The sequence below is a fragment of the Microtus ochrogaster genome, linkage group LG2 (genome assembly GCF_000317375.1).
Source record: "Microtus ochrogaster isolate Prairie Vole_2 linkage group LG2, MicOch1.0, whole genome shotgun sequence".
NCBI classification, from domain to species: Eukaryota; Metazoa; Chordata; class Mammalia; order Rodentia; family Cricetidae; genus Microtus; species Microtus ochrogaster.
The window spans coordinates 3,643,343-3,660,302 of NC_022028.1; the positions used below are offsets into that span (position 1 = coordinate 3,643,343).

At 47.8% G+C, this 16,960-nt stretch overlaps 1 protein-coding gene across 1 annotated transcript in view; it reads left to right on the forward strand.

Annotated features, from left to right (window-relative positions):
• Bicral (BRD4 interacting chromatin remodeling complex associated protein like) overlaps positions 1-16,960 on the forward strand; it is a 43,341-nt gene that overhangs the window by 6,989 nt on the left and 19,392 nt on the right. The window contains exon 3 of the mRNA XM_026785600.1: positions 2,806-4,519. Coding sequence (XP_026641401.1) covers positions 2,806-4,519 — 1,714 coding nt within the window. The remainder of the gene's footprint in view (positions 1-2,805; positions 4,520-16,960) is intronic.

Here is a 16,960-nt window from a genome sequence, read left to right on the forward strand (position 1 = left end):
GAAGGGGAGTCACTGTTTACACGCCACACACACGTGCAGAAGGGGAGTCACTGTTTACACGCCACACACACGTGCAGAAGGGGAGTCACTGTTTAAACTTTATCACCTTGGTCATTCTTCTGCTCCAGGTGACAGTGTGCTGTGAGACTGCCCATGTCGGTCCTGTTCTTCTCAGTAGGAAAGCGCAGTGACAGACAGTCTCACAGCGGTCCCTGTAGTCAGCAGACAGCCTTGCTCCATCATCACAGGCTTTCTGTCCCTCATCTAGAGAGCCCTGGTGGCATGCAGAGTCGTGGGCATGCCCAGGTCTTCAGGTCTCTTGGGGTATTAGCTGATGCCATCATGCAAGACCCCTTGACCCGCTCTGGTGGCAACAAGGCCTCACAGCTCATGTACTGGAAGACTTGTGACTACGTGACCTTTTGATTTTTCCTGTGGTACTAGGGATTCAACCCAGGACGTCATGTGTGCTAGGCACATGCTCTCCCCACTGAGCTACACCCCAACCCCTCTTTTCGGCTGAGGTTGATTTCATCCTGCACTCCTGCAGGACCTCAGCAGTTCTCTGCCCTTCGTCTTCTGCATGCTAGAGCCATGAGTGCCAGCCACGCTGCTCCACTTGGGCTTTGATGTTGCTCTCACTTGCTGCCCCCGTGATTTGTGAAGATTCCCTGTGAGGTGGGCCCTAACACCTCATTAGCCAAGGACTCAGAATTGTTAACATTTTGCAAATCAAAATACTTTTTTTTTATTGTTTGTTTGCTTGTTTGTTTGAGACGGGGTCTCTATTCACAGTCCTGACTTTCCTGGAACTGGCTATGTCAATCAGGCTGACTTTGAACTCACAGACATCTGCTAGCCTCTGCCTCCCAAGGACTGGGATTAAAGGCGTGCACCATCACACCCACGAATACTTGTTTTTGATCAAGTTATTTTTTTAAAATATTTAATTTTTTATTTTATGTGCACATTTGTCTGTGTGAGGGTGTTGGATACCTGGAACTGGAGTTGCAGACAGCTGTGAGCTGCCATGTGGATGCTGGGAATTGAACCCAGGTCCTCTGGAAGAGCAGTCAGTGCTCTTAACCTCTGAGCCATGTCTCCAGCCCAATCAAATTATTTTTTAACTTTCTATTATTATTATTATTATTATTATTATAGTACACACAACAGGATTACTTCCTAAGGCTGAGGGGTAGCTCAGTGATAGAGCACTTACTTACCTTGCATGCATGAGGCCCTGGGTTCCATCCCCAGAGCAGCAAATTAACATGAATAAATATATTAATTACTGTCTTAACTCTTTGTGTGTATGCATTTCATATTTTTTCTTATTTAAGTGGCTATTCCCTCGCAGCTTTTTCCCATCTGTCCCGCAGAAGACGACTGGCCACAGTCGGTGTCTTCAGCTTCTCCTCCTGGGTCTGCATTGCAGTCTCTATGTAGACTGCTTATTCCCAGGGGTTCCTTGGGGACAAAACTAACACAAACATACATATCTGGAAAATGACAGCTTTTACTTGAGCTAACTGGGTTTGTTTTTGTTTGTTCATTTGTTTTTAGTTTGAGATAATTTTGTTTACTACTTGAGTGTTGATAAGTAAATATTTACAGGAAGTGAAGCCAGCACCCACGTCACGTTGAACTAACGTTGGTCTGGTCTGATCTTCTGGGGCTGTGGTGGGTACCTTAGACCGCGAGCAGAGCGACACCAGAGCTGCTCAAGCCCCTTTGCCATCATCGTGGGATCTGGGGCTAAGTCCCACTCAGGTCTTAGTCTGGGAATACTCTCAAAAACAAAGTTTCCTGGAACTGCATATAATACCATGAAGTCCTAGGTTCACTCTTTAGCACACCCACACCAAAAAGAAAGCTAGCTGGGTGTAGTGGTGCACTGCTTAAATCCAGCACTTAGGCAGAAGCGGGTGGACGTCTGAGTTCAGGAACAGCCAGGGCGGGCTGGAGAGGTGGCTCAGAGGTTAAGAGCACTGACTGCTCTATGAGTTCAATTCCCAGCAACCACATGGTGGCTCACAGCCATCTGTACTGAGATCTGGCGCCCTCCTCTGGCGTGCGGGCATACATCGAGGCAGAATGTTGTATACATAATAAATAAATAAATCTTAAAAAAAAAAAAGAACAGCCAGGGCTACACAGAGTAACTCTGTCTTGAAAAAAAAACAGAAAAAAAAATAAAAGTAAAAAAATTAAAAAAAAAACGGAAAGAAAAGTATGATGCCGTAGCTCAGAAACATTAAGGTGATGGCCACGATGTCTTGTTGTTATCTCTGTCCACGCGTCTGCATCTGTTTTTGTTGTGTTTTTAAGGCGAGTCTTACTCTCTATAGTCCTGGAACTCACTGTAGAGGTCAGGGTGACCTTGACCTTTCCTCCAGAGTGCTGGGATTAAAGGCCTGTGCCACCACCAGGTTTTCTTTACGTGTGAGACAGTCTCACATTTAGCCCCAGTTAGCCTCACACTTGCTAACACAGTCCAGGCTGACCTCAAATCTTGGCAGTCTTGAGCTTTGGTTCTGAGACTGCAAGTGTGATTTGCTACACCTCATCCTGCTTCTTATATGTTCCCTATAAAATAATCTGTCAAAGCAACGAAGTAAAGTAGGAAAGACAGGGCAGGCAGTTTGGAGAGAGTTGGTCTTACAGGAGAACTGCCGGTTCGAGGCCAGCCTGAGTAAGACCTGTTTAAAAGTGACAGCAAATGAAAATGTGGTGTACCTTGACCGCCTCTCGTTAAGCTGTATTTACATTCATTCCCGTGTGAGATTTGTGTGCTTGCTTCTGAAGGTTCCATGTGTTTTGTGACACACTGCTTCTGCTTTTTCAGAACGCTGACCCTAAGTCGTCCCTCAAAGGTGTAAGTGACCAGCTTGGAGAAGGGCCCAGTGATGGACTGCCACTTTCAAGTAGCCTTCAGTTTCTTGAAGATGAACTTGAGTCTTCTCCTCTTCCTGATCTCGGCGAGGACCAACCCTTTGACATTCTTCAGAAGTCCTTGCAGGAGGCGAATATCACTGAGCAGACGCTGGCCCAAGAGGCATACCTGGATGCCAGCGTAGGCTCAAGCCAGCAGTTTGCACAAGCTCAGCTTCATCCTTCTTCATCAGCATCCTTTACTCAGGCTTCTAACGTTTCTAATTACTCAGGTCAGACTCTGCAGCCTGTCGGGGTGACACACGTGCCTGTGGGACCATCGTTTGCAAGCAATACAGTGGGCGTGCAGCATGGCTTCATGCAGCACGTGGGCATCAGCGTGCCCAGCCAGCACTTGCCTAACAGCAGCCAGATCGGCGGCTCTGGGCAAATACAGTTGATCGGGTCATTTGGTAATCAGCCTTCCATGATGACAATTAATAATCTAGATGGCTCGCAGATCATATTAAAAGGCAGTGGGCAGCAAACCCCAAGCAATGTGAGCGGAGGACTTCTGGTTCACAGACAGACTCCTAACGGCAACTCGTTGTTTGGGAACTCCACTTCCAGTCCGGTAGCACAGCCTGTCACCGTTCCATTTAACAGTACAAATTTTCAGGCATCTTTACCTGTGCATAACATCATTATTCAAAGGGGTCTCGCACCAAATTCAAATAAAGTCCCAATTAATATCCAGCCAAAGCCGATCCAGATGGGTCAGCAGAGTACGTACAATGTGAACAGCCTGGGAATTCAGCAGCACCATGTCCAACAAGGGGTCTCCTTCGCCTCCGCAAGCTCGCCCCAGGGCTCCGTGGTTGGTCCACACATGTCTGTGAACATTGTCAACCAACAGAACACGAGGAAGCCTGTCACCTCCCAGGCCGTGAGTAATGCAGGGGGCAGTATCGTCATTCATTCCCCCATGGGCCAGCCTCACACCCCCCAAAGTCAGTTCCTTATACCTACAAGCCTTTCCGTCAGCTCCAACTCGGTACACCATGTCCAGACCATAAATGGGCAACTTCTTCAGACTCAGCCCTCGCAGCTCATCTCTGGCCAAGTGGCCTCCGAGCATGTCATGTTGAATAGGAGTTCTTCTAACATGCTCAGGACCAACCAACCGTACTCTGGACAGATGCTTAACAACCAGAACACCGCCGTGCAGCTGGTGTCTGGGCAGACTTTTGCCACCTCTGGCAGTCCTGTGATCGTCAATCATGCGTCCCCTCAGATGGCCGGAGGGCAGATGCCCCTGCAGCGGTCCTCGCCAACTGTATTGCACCTGTCCCCGGGGCAGAGCAGCGCTTCCCAAGGAAGACCAGGCTTTCCCTCCATGCCCTCGGTAACCAGCATGGCAGGGTCTACCCGGTTCCCTGCTGTCAGCTCGGCCAGCACTGCACATCCCAGTCTTGGGTCCGCAGTGCAGTCTGGGACATCAGGATCAAACTTCACGGGAGACCAGCTGACACAACAAAACAGGACTTCGGTACCCGTCAGTGTGCCCCATCGTCTTCCCGTCTCTTCTTCCAAACCTACCAGCACTTTCAGCAACACACCGGGAGCTCAGCCGCAGTTCTTCTGTCAGGTTAGTGTCTGCCACAGCATGGAGACAGAAAAACAGAATTCTGTCGTATTCATTCAAGTGCTGCTTCACCTTAGGTGAAATTTACCTATTAACTTCAGCTTTACAGTTTATGGTTGATTGATTGTTCATGTTCACCTTTTTTCATTTTTCGAGGCAGGGTTTCTCTGTAGCTTTGGAGCCTGTCCTGGAACTAGCTCTTGTAGACCAGGTTGGCCTCGAACTCACAGAGATCCGCCTGCCTCTGCTTTCCGAGTGCTGGGATTAAAGGCGTGTGCCACCACCGCCTGGCTGTTGAGATAAGGGCGGCGGGCCTCTTTTTGCCATCTGGCTAGCTTTATCCGAAATAATTATATAGAAATTTTATTTTTTTAAATATTGTTTGGCCCATTAGTTTTAGCCTCTTATTGGCTAGCTTTTATATATTGATCTAATCCATTTTTAATAATCTGTGTAGCCCATGAGGTGGCTTACCAGGGAAGATCTTAATCTCCATCTGTCTGGAGTGGGAGAATCATGGCGATTTTGATTCGGCTTTTTTCTCCCAGCACTCTGTTTTGTTTTCTCTGCCTACCTAAGGGTTGGCCTATCAAATGGGCCTAGGCAGTTTCTTTATTAATAAGAAATCATTCACATACCATTTCAAAATATAGTCAGTGTAATAACCAGGCTAGCTTAATATGAAACTGCAAATTTTTTTTTTTTTTTTCGAGAGAGGGTTTCTCTGTGGTTTTGGAGCCTGTCCTGGAACTAGCTCTTGTAGACCAGGATGGTCTCGAACTCACAGAGATCCGCCTGCCTCTGCCTGCTGGGATTAAAGGCGTGGGCCACCACCACCCGGCTTGAAACAGCAAATTTTAATGAAGGAATAGTTTACAACACCAGGGAACCAGTGATGAGCAGGACATACAAAAAAAAGAGAGAGGTGGGGCTCATGCGCCAGATTTATATGTAAACATTAGCCCGAGGCGAACATGCCCCCCATTGGGTGGAGTTTCCCCTACACCCGGCTGTTCTTCCTTCTTAAGGAGAGTCTCCCAGCCAGTGGGGCATTGCAATATAGAGTGAAGACCCTAGGATCCTGGGGTTTGCGGCCAGTGAGATGGGTCAGCCTGACAACCACAGCATAGAAGGAGAGAACCGCCTCGCAAAGTCACCCCCTGATGTTGACACACAGTACTGACTTACCATCTGTTGCTGAGATGACACCAGGACCAAAGGCAGCCTGAGGAGAAAACGGTTTATTCAGCTCACCTTTCCCTGTCATGTCCGTCCCTGAGGGAAGTCAGTGTTAATAATTCAAAACAGAAACCTGGAAACAGGAATCAGTGCAGAGGCCATGGAGGAATGCTGCTTATTGGCGTGCTTCCCATGGCCTACTCAGCTTCCTCCATCCCTCCTTCCCTTCCTTTCTTTCTTTTTATTTTTTCTTTGTTTGTTTTGAGACATGGTCTCACATAGTTCTTGCTGTCCTGGAACTGACTATGGAGACCAGGCTGGCCTCAAACTCATAGAGATCCACTTGCTTCTGCCACTAGGGTTCTGGGATTAAAGGTTTTTTTAGCTAGTTTCCTATATGCCCAGAACCACATGCCCAGGGATGGCATACCCCACAGTGGGCTGGGCCCTTCTACATAATTTAACAATTAAGAAAATGTCCCACAGACATGCCACAGGCATCTGACAGAGGCAGTTCCTCAAGTGAGGCGCCCGCTTCCCAGATGACTCCAGCTTGTGTTGAGTTGACATAAAAGTACTACACGGATGCACTTGTATACACACACACACATGTATAAACATACAAATAAATGCACTTGTACACACACATATATAAACATACAAGTAAATGCACTTGTATACACACATATATAAACATACAAATAAATGCACTTGTACACACACATGTATAAACACAAATAAATGTACTTGTACACACACATGTATAAACACATACAAATAAATGCACTTGTACACACACATTAACACACAAATAAATGCACTTGTACACACACATAAACACACACAAATAAATGCGGTATGTGTATTTTTCAATTCTTGAATTTGAATCTAGACTTTATGAGATGTATGACATGCAGCCAGTAGAGTCATGCTGCAGACTTCATTTTCGTGAGTGAAATGGGATAATTATAAATTCGCCGTACCATGGAATTACTGGGAGACAAGCAGTATCTTCCCCGAGCACTGTACTGAGACTCCCAGTGATCCCATCAGATTATGAATCCATCGAGGGTTAATCCATTGGGCAGAGCAGAACCTTCAGGATCATCAGCTGGCAACCACGCCATCACTGTATGAACGTTTCAGCTGGATGAACGTGGCTGCTGCTTGTGAGCCACCTGGATGCTCAGGGACTCTGCCACTCAGAAGTGGTCGCTGGCCCTGCCTGGAGGGAGGCATGGGGGTGGTCAGGAGCACTGTCCTTTGCCCGGTACCTGAGCCTGCACAGTTGGTAAAGCCATACAGAGATTGTTGCTGAAACACTTTGATGTGATCCTCAGCTCTTGTCCCTCTTTAGCAGGCTTTTTGCCTTTTTTCTCCTCCTCATTTCCTCAGTCAGACACAAAAGTCAGTGAGAGTGCGCTTTACCTGGCTCAGTTCCTGGGTTCCTGCCTCAGCACAGCAACTGTAGAGCATGCTCACATGATCATCACAACTGGTCCTCCGCCCGCCCACACACCCACCCCCATCACATCTCCACAGCCTTCTCTACCTGCAAAAGGTTCTGGAATGTACATTTTTATATTAGTATATTCAGTGTCAATCTTTTAAATGTACAGATACCAATCTGTATATCTCAGGTGTACAAATCCATACACAGGCACACACACAGAGTTTAAAATCATAAAAATAGGAGCTGGAGAAATGGCTCAACAGTTAAGAACACTGACTGCTTTTGCAAAGGACTGGAGTTCAGTTCCCAGCACCTGCCTGGCTGCTCCCAGGTCGGGAAAGAAGCCTGGTCATGCAGGCTGTGTTCACAGTTGGTCCCACTTCTCAGCAACACCCCTGATAGCGAAGGGAGGGAAAACCAATTCATTGTGGCGTGTGTAGTCTGAGACAATGGCTCATCTCACTGCATGCTTTAAAACCTACAAGAGTCTCATGTCTTCGCTGCTGGTGTTTGTACCAGTTTGTTTTTTATCATTCATTTATATTGGGGTGTGGGACACACATAAGTTACCGTAAGTTACAGAGCACCCATGGAGGTCAAGGGAAAACTGTGGGAGTCTCCCCCTTACCCACCGGGGCTCAGGCTTGGCAGCAAGTACCTTAACTGGCTGAGCCATCTCACCAACTCTGGTTTTTATTAGATGTATTTATTCCTCTGTGTGTGTGTGTGTGTGTGTGTGTGTGTGTGTTGGGGGCAGTCAGAGGACAGTTTGCAGGAGTCAGTTCTCTCCTTCCACCATATGAATTCTGGGACTTCAGTTCGGGTCATCGAGTCCTGGTAGGCAAGCCCCTTCAGCTGCCGAGTCATTTATTTATGTGTGCGGTGTCTGCCTTTGTGACTGTGCACCACAGACATGGCTGGTGCCCAGTGAGGCCACAAGAGGATATTGGCGTCTGGAATTGCAGTCACATATGGTCATGAGCCACCATGTGGGTGCTAGGAACCAGACCCTGGTCTTCTGCGAGAGCAGTAAAAGCTCTTAACTATTGAGCCATCTCTCTCAGCGTCAGAACTTTCTTGCTGAGCCCATGTTGTGTGTTAAGACAGAGGCTCACATGGTAGCCTAGACTGGCCTGAAATTTTCTATGTAACTCAGACTGGCCTTAGATTTGAGCAGACCTGTTTCTGCATCCTAAGTACTGGGATTATAGGCATAGGCCACCACATCCCTCCCCCATCATTCTTTGTCCTTGTGTTTTGAAAAGCTATGAAACAGTTTTTTTGTGTATGTGTGTGGTTGTGTGTGCGTGTGCGTGTGCGTGTGTGTGTGTGTGTGTGTGTGTGTGTGAAGAGGGGGCAAGACAGGGTTTCAGTGTGTAGCAGCCCTATCTCTTTTTTTTCTTTTTTTTTTGGTTTTTCGAGACAGGGTTTCTCTGTGGTTTTGGAGCCTGTCCTGGAACTAGCTCTGTAGACCAGGCTGGTCTTGAACTCACAGAGATCCGCCTGCCTCTGCCTCCCAAGTGCTGGGATTAAAGGCATGCGCCACCACCGCCCGGCTGAAACAGGGTTTCTCTATAGCTTTGGAGCCGGTCCTGGAACTGGTTCTTGTAGAACATGCTGGCCTCAAACTCACAGAGATCCTCCTGTCTCTGTCTCCCGAGTACTGGGATTAAAGGCATGCACCACCACCACTCGGCCCTGGAACTTGCTTTATAGACCAGGCTGACCTTGAACTCACAGAGTTCTTGAATGCCCACTGCCCAGCAGAGGCAGTGTTTTTAATGGCCCTGGATTTGGATTGCTATGAGTAAACTCGGGGTACATTTTCAGAGTTGTCAGATGCCGGATGCTCCCAACTCTTAGTGTGATTGGTCCTGTCCCTCGTACCGTGAACTCTGAACACTGGGTGTTCACTACGTTCCCCCATTGTGTTTCCTTCTTCTGGGTGTGGTGGTGCACGCTGTGATCAGTACTTGGCAGATGGAGACAGGAGGATCCATCAGGAGTTCAAAACTAGCCGTGGCTACATAGTGAGCTTGAGGCCACCCACCCTCTGCTACCCCAGATCCTGATTTTCACAAAACAGAAATACTCGAGACTCTGGAGATACACAGGTTCCGTTCAGATTGTCTCCACTAGCCTGAGCTGCCAGAAGCAGTTCCTGACTTAGGACAGTTTCCCCAGGTGGTTCAGTGTACCCAGCGTCCCTAATACCCATCCCCAGCTGCCCCGCACTGACCAGTGATTGTACTCTGGGTGGTTTCCCGTCTCCTCTGGTGGTGTTTTACACAGTGGGCACAGACGCTGGTGCTGCCGCCGCCTTTATCTCAGGCTCACCCACATCATGCCCATGGTTCCCTCCACGTTGTCTGCCATGCCTTCTGCCGTATGTCCTTCATGATTAGAGTGCTCTTCAACTTCTGACAAAACACTCCGTTCTTGTTCTTGTTCGTTGTTTGCTTCCTCTGCCCCTTCCCTGGAATCAGCACTTTGTTTTCTGTGAGAGAAGGTCTCACGTAGCCCAGGCTGACCTCAAACTTGTATGTAGTACAGTCAAGATAGCCCTGAGTTCCTGATCCTCCTCCAAGCCCTGCTTCCCAAGTGCTGGGCTTATAAACTGGTATCTCCATACCGGACTGGATTTTTTTTTTTTAAAGGAGAATTCTAACCCGATGGAGACAGTGTAGCTAAAAACCGACATCTGGAGCTGGGAGTAGATGCAGCGGCAGAGTGCTTGTCAAGCGGGCTGGAGTTCTGGGCTTGGTGACCAGCACTGTGCACACATATGGCATAGTTGATGCTTTGGTTGCGGGAGTGTGGTAGACATGTGTGTGCATGTGTGTGGAGAGGTGGAGTGTAGCTTGGTTGTACATGCCTGCCTAGCCTGCAGAAGGCCCTGGGTTCCATCTCCAGCCCCGCCAAGCAAACTGAGCAGTGTGTATGTTCACGCTGCTGGTGTTCTCTGAGCTGGGAAATGGCGGCTGTGCACATGTAAGGATAAGTCAGCTCCATTTCCTGTAGCTACACATGGATTTCTCTGTTTGTATCACGGGAAAGTTCGTATGTATACTTTCAGGTCTAGCCCACGAGGCCGCCATCTTTTCCAGGCTTTCATTCCGTTCCTATTAGCCAGAATCCCAGCGCCACAGTGCATTGATTTGTTCAACCCGGCATTTACAGAAACCAATCTTATAGTTACTTACTGTGTTCTCACCATTGTGAAGACAAGCGTGCTCGTTAGACCTGACGCTGATCTACTGAATAGTGCACGTCAGCCATGCACACACAGTGAGACCCCACTCAAGATACAGAAATCATTTGGTTTGCCCCATCCCCTTGGTGTTGAAGTACAATTGAGTTTACTTGTTTCTGCTTGTATCTCATTGCTGGCCACAGTGGGCACTGCACAGACAGAGACCTGGGTACTTCCTAAAACCCCGAGATTCACCCTTCCCTTTCTCACTCAGAGTGAGGTTCCGACAGCGTGTCCTTTGTTTTTAGGCTATTGTATGTTTGTTTCTTCATTTGTTTTAGGATTTTTATATGTGCCTCAGTATTTTGTCTGCATGTGTGTCTGTACACTGTATATGTGCCTGGTGCCCTCAGTAGCCAGAAGATGGCTCCAGATCCCCTGCAACTAGGGTTACAGATGGGCATGAGTCACTATGTGGGTGCTAGGAATCAAACCAGTATCCTCTTGAAGGATGCCAGTGTTCTTAACTGCTGAGCCTTATCTCCAGCCATGTTTTAAAGTTCTTTGTTTTTGTTTTTGAGACAAGATCTCACTATATCTAGGGCTGGTCTGAAACTTGCCTGGTCCTCCTCCCTCAGCTTCCTACGCCTGAGGTTGTAAGTATGTAAGTGTGTACCTCGGGCCCTGCTCTTCCTTCACTAGCAAAAACGTTTGCTAAGAATCCCAAATATCGCCGGGCGGTGGTGGCGCACGCCTGTAATCCCAGCACTCGGGAGGCAGAGGCAGGCGGATCTCTGTGAGTTCGAGGCCAGCCTGGTCTACCAAGGGAGTTCCAGGACAGGCTCCAAGGCTACAGAGAAACCCTGTCTCGAAAAACCAGAAAAAAAAAAAAAAAGAATCCCAAATATCAATTGTACAGAAAGGGGTTGAACATTTTGAAATAATATGTAGCCATTCAAATGTTTCTAGGATTATGATGGGGTAAACATATCTTTAATTCCAGCATTCTCAAGGCAGAGGCAGGCAGATCTTAGACTACCTAGCGAATTCAGGTCAGCCAGGCTTCCTAGTAAGACCCTTTGTCAAAATAAAATAAGATAAATTTTTAAGAAATAAAGTGGTTTCCAAAAGTTTCAGAGAAAGCTGATAATTTTCAGTGAAAATGTTTGTGTGAATGTAGACTCTTTAGACAGTATGATGAGCTAGAAACAGAGTCCCCTCCTGCTGATGAAGCCCCAGAGGGTCTGGTGGTGGGACTGAAGTCAGCCTCATCCCCTCTCAGCTCTAGGAACTTGTCCCCTCATCCCAGAAGTGGTGATGTCTGGGAGCGGCTGTTACAGCAACCTCTACCCTGCTAAAAGAGTAGTGGGTGCTCCAAGTTCAAGACTGCCTGACCCCTTCTCAGGTCTAAACAAGCAAACAGGAGCTGTGCAACCAATCCTTCATTCCCCAGCCTCCTGATTCCCTGTGATGCAACCTCTGCGCATAAAAGCCAGATGCCATGAATCTGTTCATGACACTGTGGACACTTTACTATCATGTATGATCAGCTTTTTTTGTTTTTTGTTTGTTTGGTTGCTTGTTTTTCCTTTGGGTTTTTTGTTTGTGTTTTTCAAGACAGGTTTTCTCTGTGCAACAGTCCTGGTTGTCCTGGAACTCAGTAGACCAGGCTGGCCTTGAACTCACAGGCCGAACTCGAACTGCCTCTGCTCCTGAGTGCTGGGATTAAAGGTGTACACCACCACTGCCTGGCCATAATAGTTTTTTGTGACTTTTTATGCAGGAAGATGAGGGAAGTAGGTCATTGGTGTGGTTCCCAGGCTGTTCCTACCATCAGTTTCCAGGAACTCCATCTGGAGGAAGGAATAAGGACGTGGCTTTGGAGGCGGCAGGCACTACAGGGTAGTATGTAGGTCACCTGCCAGATGTATGCGCAGAACCAAGAGTGACTTCTACTTTATAAATGCACTGTAAATTTCCTGTGGAAATCATGGGCAGTTATAATGAACCAAAATATAATTATTCAAGCATACAGTGTTTATATTAGTGAAAATTTAAATTTGGCAAGTATTTTTTTTTAAAGATTTATTCTTATTGTTTTTAATTCTGTGCATGCTTGAGTCTGTGTGGGCACATGAGCACCAGTACCTGAGGAAGAGGGGTATTAGAGCTGGAGCCAAGGCAGTTGTGAGCCAACTGGGGTCAGTGCTCAGAACTGAACCCAGGTCCTCTTCAAAAGCAGTAAGTGCTCTTAACTGCGGAGCCTCTCTCCAGCCCCATAATCCAAAATTTTAATAATATAAATGGTTAATATTATGGGCAGTGAGAGCTCAGCAGTTAAGTACTTACTGAGCAAGGCCGGCAACCTGGAAAGGGCCCACTCTGCAAAGGTGTCCTCCACACACACCATTCGAGAGGGCTGGCTTTCTCGGCATTGTATTTAAGTAGCTTGGTCGCAGGCACTCACCTAGAACAGGGAGGTGTCCTTTCCTCCCCTCTCTCCAGCCGCCACAGTGGAGCCGACTTCCTGGGCTTCGGGCCTCACTCCCACTCTCCTTAATGGGGACACTAGAGAGCCACAGAAACTGGAAGGCCGCAGCAGCCATTCACCTGGTTCTCCCGAAGCCTCTGTCTGTAGTGTTTGTTTGGTGTACTGTGTCCGTGTGCCTGTGTGGTGTGCACACATGCACATACAAACACGGCTTTTCCTCTGAACCATCTCAGAGTCCTCTATAAACACTGTGACTGTTCTGTCCCTTCTTCAGCAGGCATCTCCCGAGAGAGGACGTGCTGCCGTTCTGTGTTGTCATAATAGTTTTCACTCAAATTCAATCACAAACATTATTTGCAAGACAGGGTTTCTCTGTGTAACAGCCCTAGCTGCCCTGGAATTAGCTCTTGTAGACCAGGCTGGCCTGGAACTGACAGAGATCTGCCTGCCTCTGCCTCCTGTATGCTCGGACTAAAGGGTGCACCACCGCCCAGCACTCTTTTTTTTTTTTGAAATATTTCCTATTGTTTATTTACGTTATTTTATGTGCACTGGTGTGAAGGTGTCAGATCCCCTGGAACTGGATCTTCAGACAGTTGTGAGCTGCCATGTGGGTGCTGGGAATTGAACCCAGGTCCTCTGGAAGAGCAGTCAGTGCTCTTAACCGTTGAGCCATCTCTCCAGCCCCCGCCCAGCACTCTTGCTGCTTTTGCAGAGGAACTGAGTTCAGCTCCCAGCACTCACATGGGACAACTCACAACTATCTGTAACTCCAGCTCCAGGGAGCTCTGGACTTCTGGCCTATGTGGGCACCTGCACTGACATGCACACAGACACACATATATACATAATTAAAAATGATAAAAATTGCCAGGCGGTGGTGGCACACACCATTAATTTCAGCACTCAGGAGGCAGAGGCAGGCAGATCTCTGTGAGTTCAAGGCCAGCCTGGTCTACAGAGCTAGTTCCAGGACAGGCTCCAAAGGTAATCAACATTTTATAAAAACCTTAAGGACCTGCAAGATGGCTTAGCAGGTAAAGTTGCTTGTCGCCAGGCTAAACTCAATCTCTGGACCTCATGCGATAGAAAGAGAACCCAGTCCCACGGGTGTCCTCTGATCTCCACGTGTGCACTGTGGCATGAGATCCTCGTCCCTCCACAAGTGTAAAAGAAGAAAGATAAAGCAAATCCTTGAACAAAGTAGGCAAAATATTGTAATGAGCCTGACTCTTCAGTCAGCTAGCTATTGGCTGTGGCCCAGTAACCTCAAGGCTGCCTCTCCTGTTTGCTGTCACCCGCGCGCACACACACACACACACACACACACACACACACACACCCCGCCTTGCTCTTTTGAAGCTAATCTGCTGTCTAGTGTGCATCTCCAGTCTGGTTGTGTTTCTTCCTACTTAGCGTGCTTTCCTTTTATTTCTTAAAGATTTATTATATATACAATACAACCATAACAGAAGAGTGCACCCCCCCATGTCTATATAAATGGTTGTGAGCCACTATGTGGTTGCTGGGAATTGAACTCAGGACCTCTAAAAGAGCAGTCAGTGCTCTTAACCTCTGAGTTCTCTCTCCAGCCTGCTTTCCTTCTTTTTTTTTTTTTTAAATATTTATTTATTTGTTATGTATACAATATTCTGTCTGTGTGTACGCCTGCAGGCCAGAAGAGGGCACCAGTCCTGAGTTTGTGTGGAGCCAGTTAAAGCCAGGTCCTCTGCTCCTGAGGTTCCCATGGCTGAGCACTTCTTCCTTTGCAGGCTTGGTTGAGAATGCCAGGCCTCAAACAGACCTAGGTCTCCTTCATGGAGCTCTGTGAACTGGAGGCTTAAGCCAGGACTAACTCCGAAGCTTTTCACTGTCTTGTGAATGGATCAGAAATGAAGTCAGTGATTAAACAGATGACTTTTATGAGACATTAACTTGTCAGACAAAACTGTGATGGGTCTAAATCTCCTCAGTGCTCCAAAAGATTTAGTAGTAGGTTTAAAATTCCGTGAGAACCAAAGCCAGCATGTCCCCTCGTGGTCTTGTCTATGAGAGCGCAGGTGTGAGCGAGCTGATTTGTCTGCTGAGGTCTCCAGTGCCTCTCTGTGGTTCCCACCCTCTCCTGCCTTACTGTGTCTGCAGATATCCAGCACTGTGGCCTTGCTTTATTCCCCCATACTTTTAATAAGTCAACAAATCCTATAAAAAAACATTTTTATCTGGGCGGTGATGTCTCACACCTTTAATCCCAGCACTCGGGAGGGAGAGGCAGGCGGATCTCTGTGAGTTCGAGACCAGCCTGGTCTACAAGAGCTAGTTCCAGGACAGGCTCCAAAACCACAGAGAAACCCTGTCTCGAAAAACCCAAAAAAAAAAAAAAAAAAGAAAAAGTTTTTAAACAAAAAATGGTTTTTTTTTTGAGACAGGGTCTCTGGCTGGCCTCAAACTCACAGAAATCCCCCTGCCTCTGCTTCCCCAATGCTAAAAAGTATACCACCATACTCAGCTTTAAATTCTTCTTTGAGGGGCTGGAGAGATGGCTCAGTGGTTAAGAGCATTGCCTGCTCTTCCAAAGATCCTGAGTTCAATTCCCAGCAACCACATGGTGGCTCACAACCATCTGGTGCCCTCTTCTGGCCTTCAGGCATACAGACAGAATATTGTATACATAATAAATAAATAAATAAAAAAAAAGACCCATGCTCTAATAAATAAATAAATTCTTCTTTGAAAATGTCTCATGCGTTCACTCCATGAATGCTGGAAATATTGACAGGAACCAGGACGGTGCCAGGCCTTAGCCAGATTATTTTTGGTCCTTTCTTGGAGGTGCACACGGCGCTCTGGTGGCAGCCCCTCGGTAGGCAGTGTGGGCTCACCCAGGCTGCCACACTGTACTTTCCTCCCTCCTTTTCTGTATTCATTCTCTGTGGCAGGCTGTAGGGCGCCTTCTCTAGGAAAGTGGAGTTCGGTGAGGAAGCCCAGCTGAGTCGTCCGTGCCTGTGTCCTGTCAGCGAGTGGCGTGTGGTCTCTGTCTGTCTTTAGTTTTCTCGTCTGAAAAATCGGGTCATCTAGGGAGCTTCTAAAACTGTTGATGCCTGGACCTTATCCCCATAAATTGTGATCTAAGCGGCCTGGAGCAAGGACCTCAGGCACCAGTGTTTACAGAACTCTCAAGTGACTGTGAAATGCAGCTGAGGGAGAAGGGCACAGGGCTGGCCGATGCTCACAGCCCTTACGGCCCTAATGTCACTTCTTTAGACACGGCTTTCCTATCAGAATGATTGATGTGCCTTTAGCCCCTCCTTCACAGCACACTTCCAGAACTCCAATCCTAAAACAATGGCCCGGCGACCTGAGCTTTCCACTCCTAGGAGGAAGCATACATGGCCTGCACTCGGGGTCTCCAGTCCCCCACAGGTACTTTTGAACCCACACTGGTGGTGACCGCAGCCTGCCCTTTTCCACCATGCTTCAGTTGCTCACTTTGCTTCAGGCTCCCGTCCAAAAGCCTAGAAGCTCACAGGCTCCTTGCTTTCCTCCCTGATGTCTTTGTGTGTCTGTCTTTCCATCTGTACTGAGCACTAAGTGTGTAGCCCAGTCTGTGTGAGGTGTTTACTTCAGTCAACACTCAGCACTGAGTATTGTCACACAGCAGTCCCTGGAGCATAAAACCCTGTTGCAGGAACCCAGAGAAGCAAGTGTTCACATACACTGTTTCAGAAACGTGTGTGTGTGTGTGTGTGTGTGTGTGTGTGTGTGCGCGCGCGCGTGGCCACACTTGTCCCAGCATGAGCATGCAGGTTGGAGGAGCTGGTTCTCTTCCTCCGTGTGGGTTGCACTCAGGCTTGGCAGCAGGAGCCTTACCCGCTAAGCCATCTCACTGGCTGCCGATCTAAAGGAAGGAAGGGGTAACAAGACAGAGGGTCCAGAAAAGCCCAGGAGAGAAGATAGCATGCACCATAGGGGAAGGAAAGCAGGCCTAGGTGCTCGGAGGAGGATGTTGGTGGGAAAGGTGTGTGGTGTGTGTCCGAGTCTCAGTCTTTGGCATGTTAAGAGCCATGTTGTTGTGCCAAGCGTGTGCCTTTATTTATTTTTTTAGCTTTTTTTTTTTTTTTTTTTTTGGTT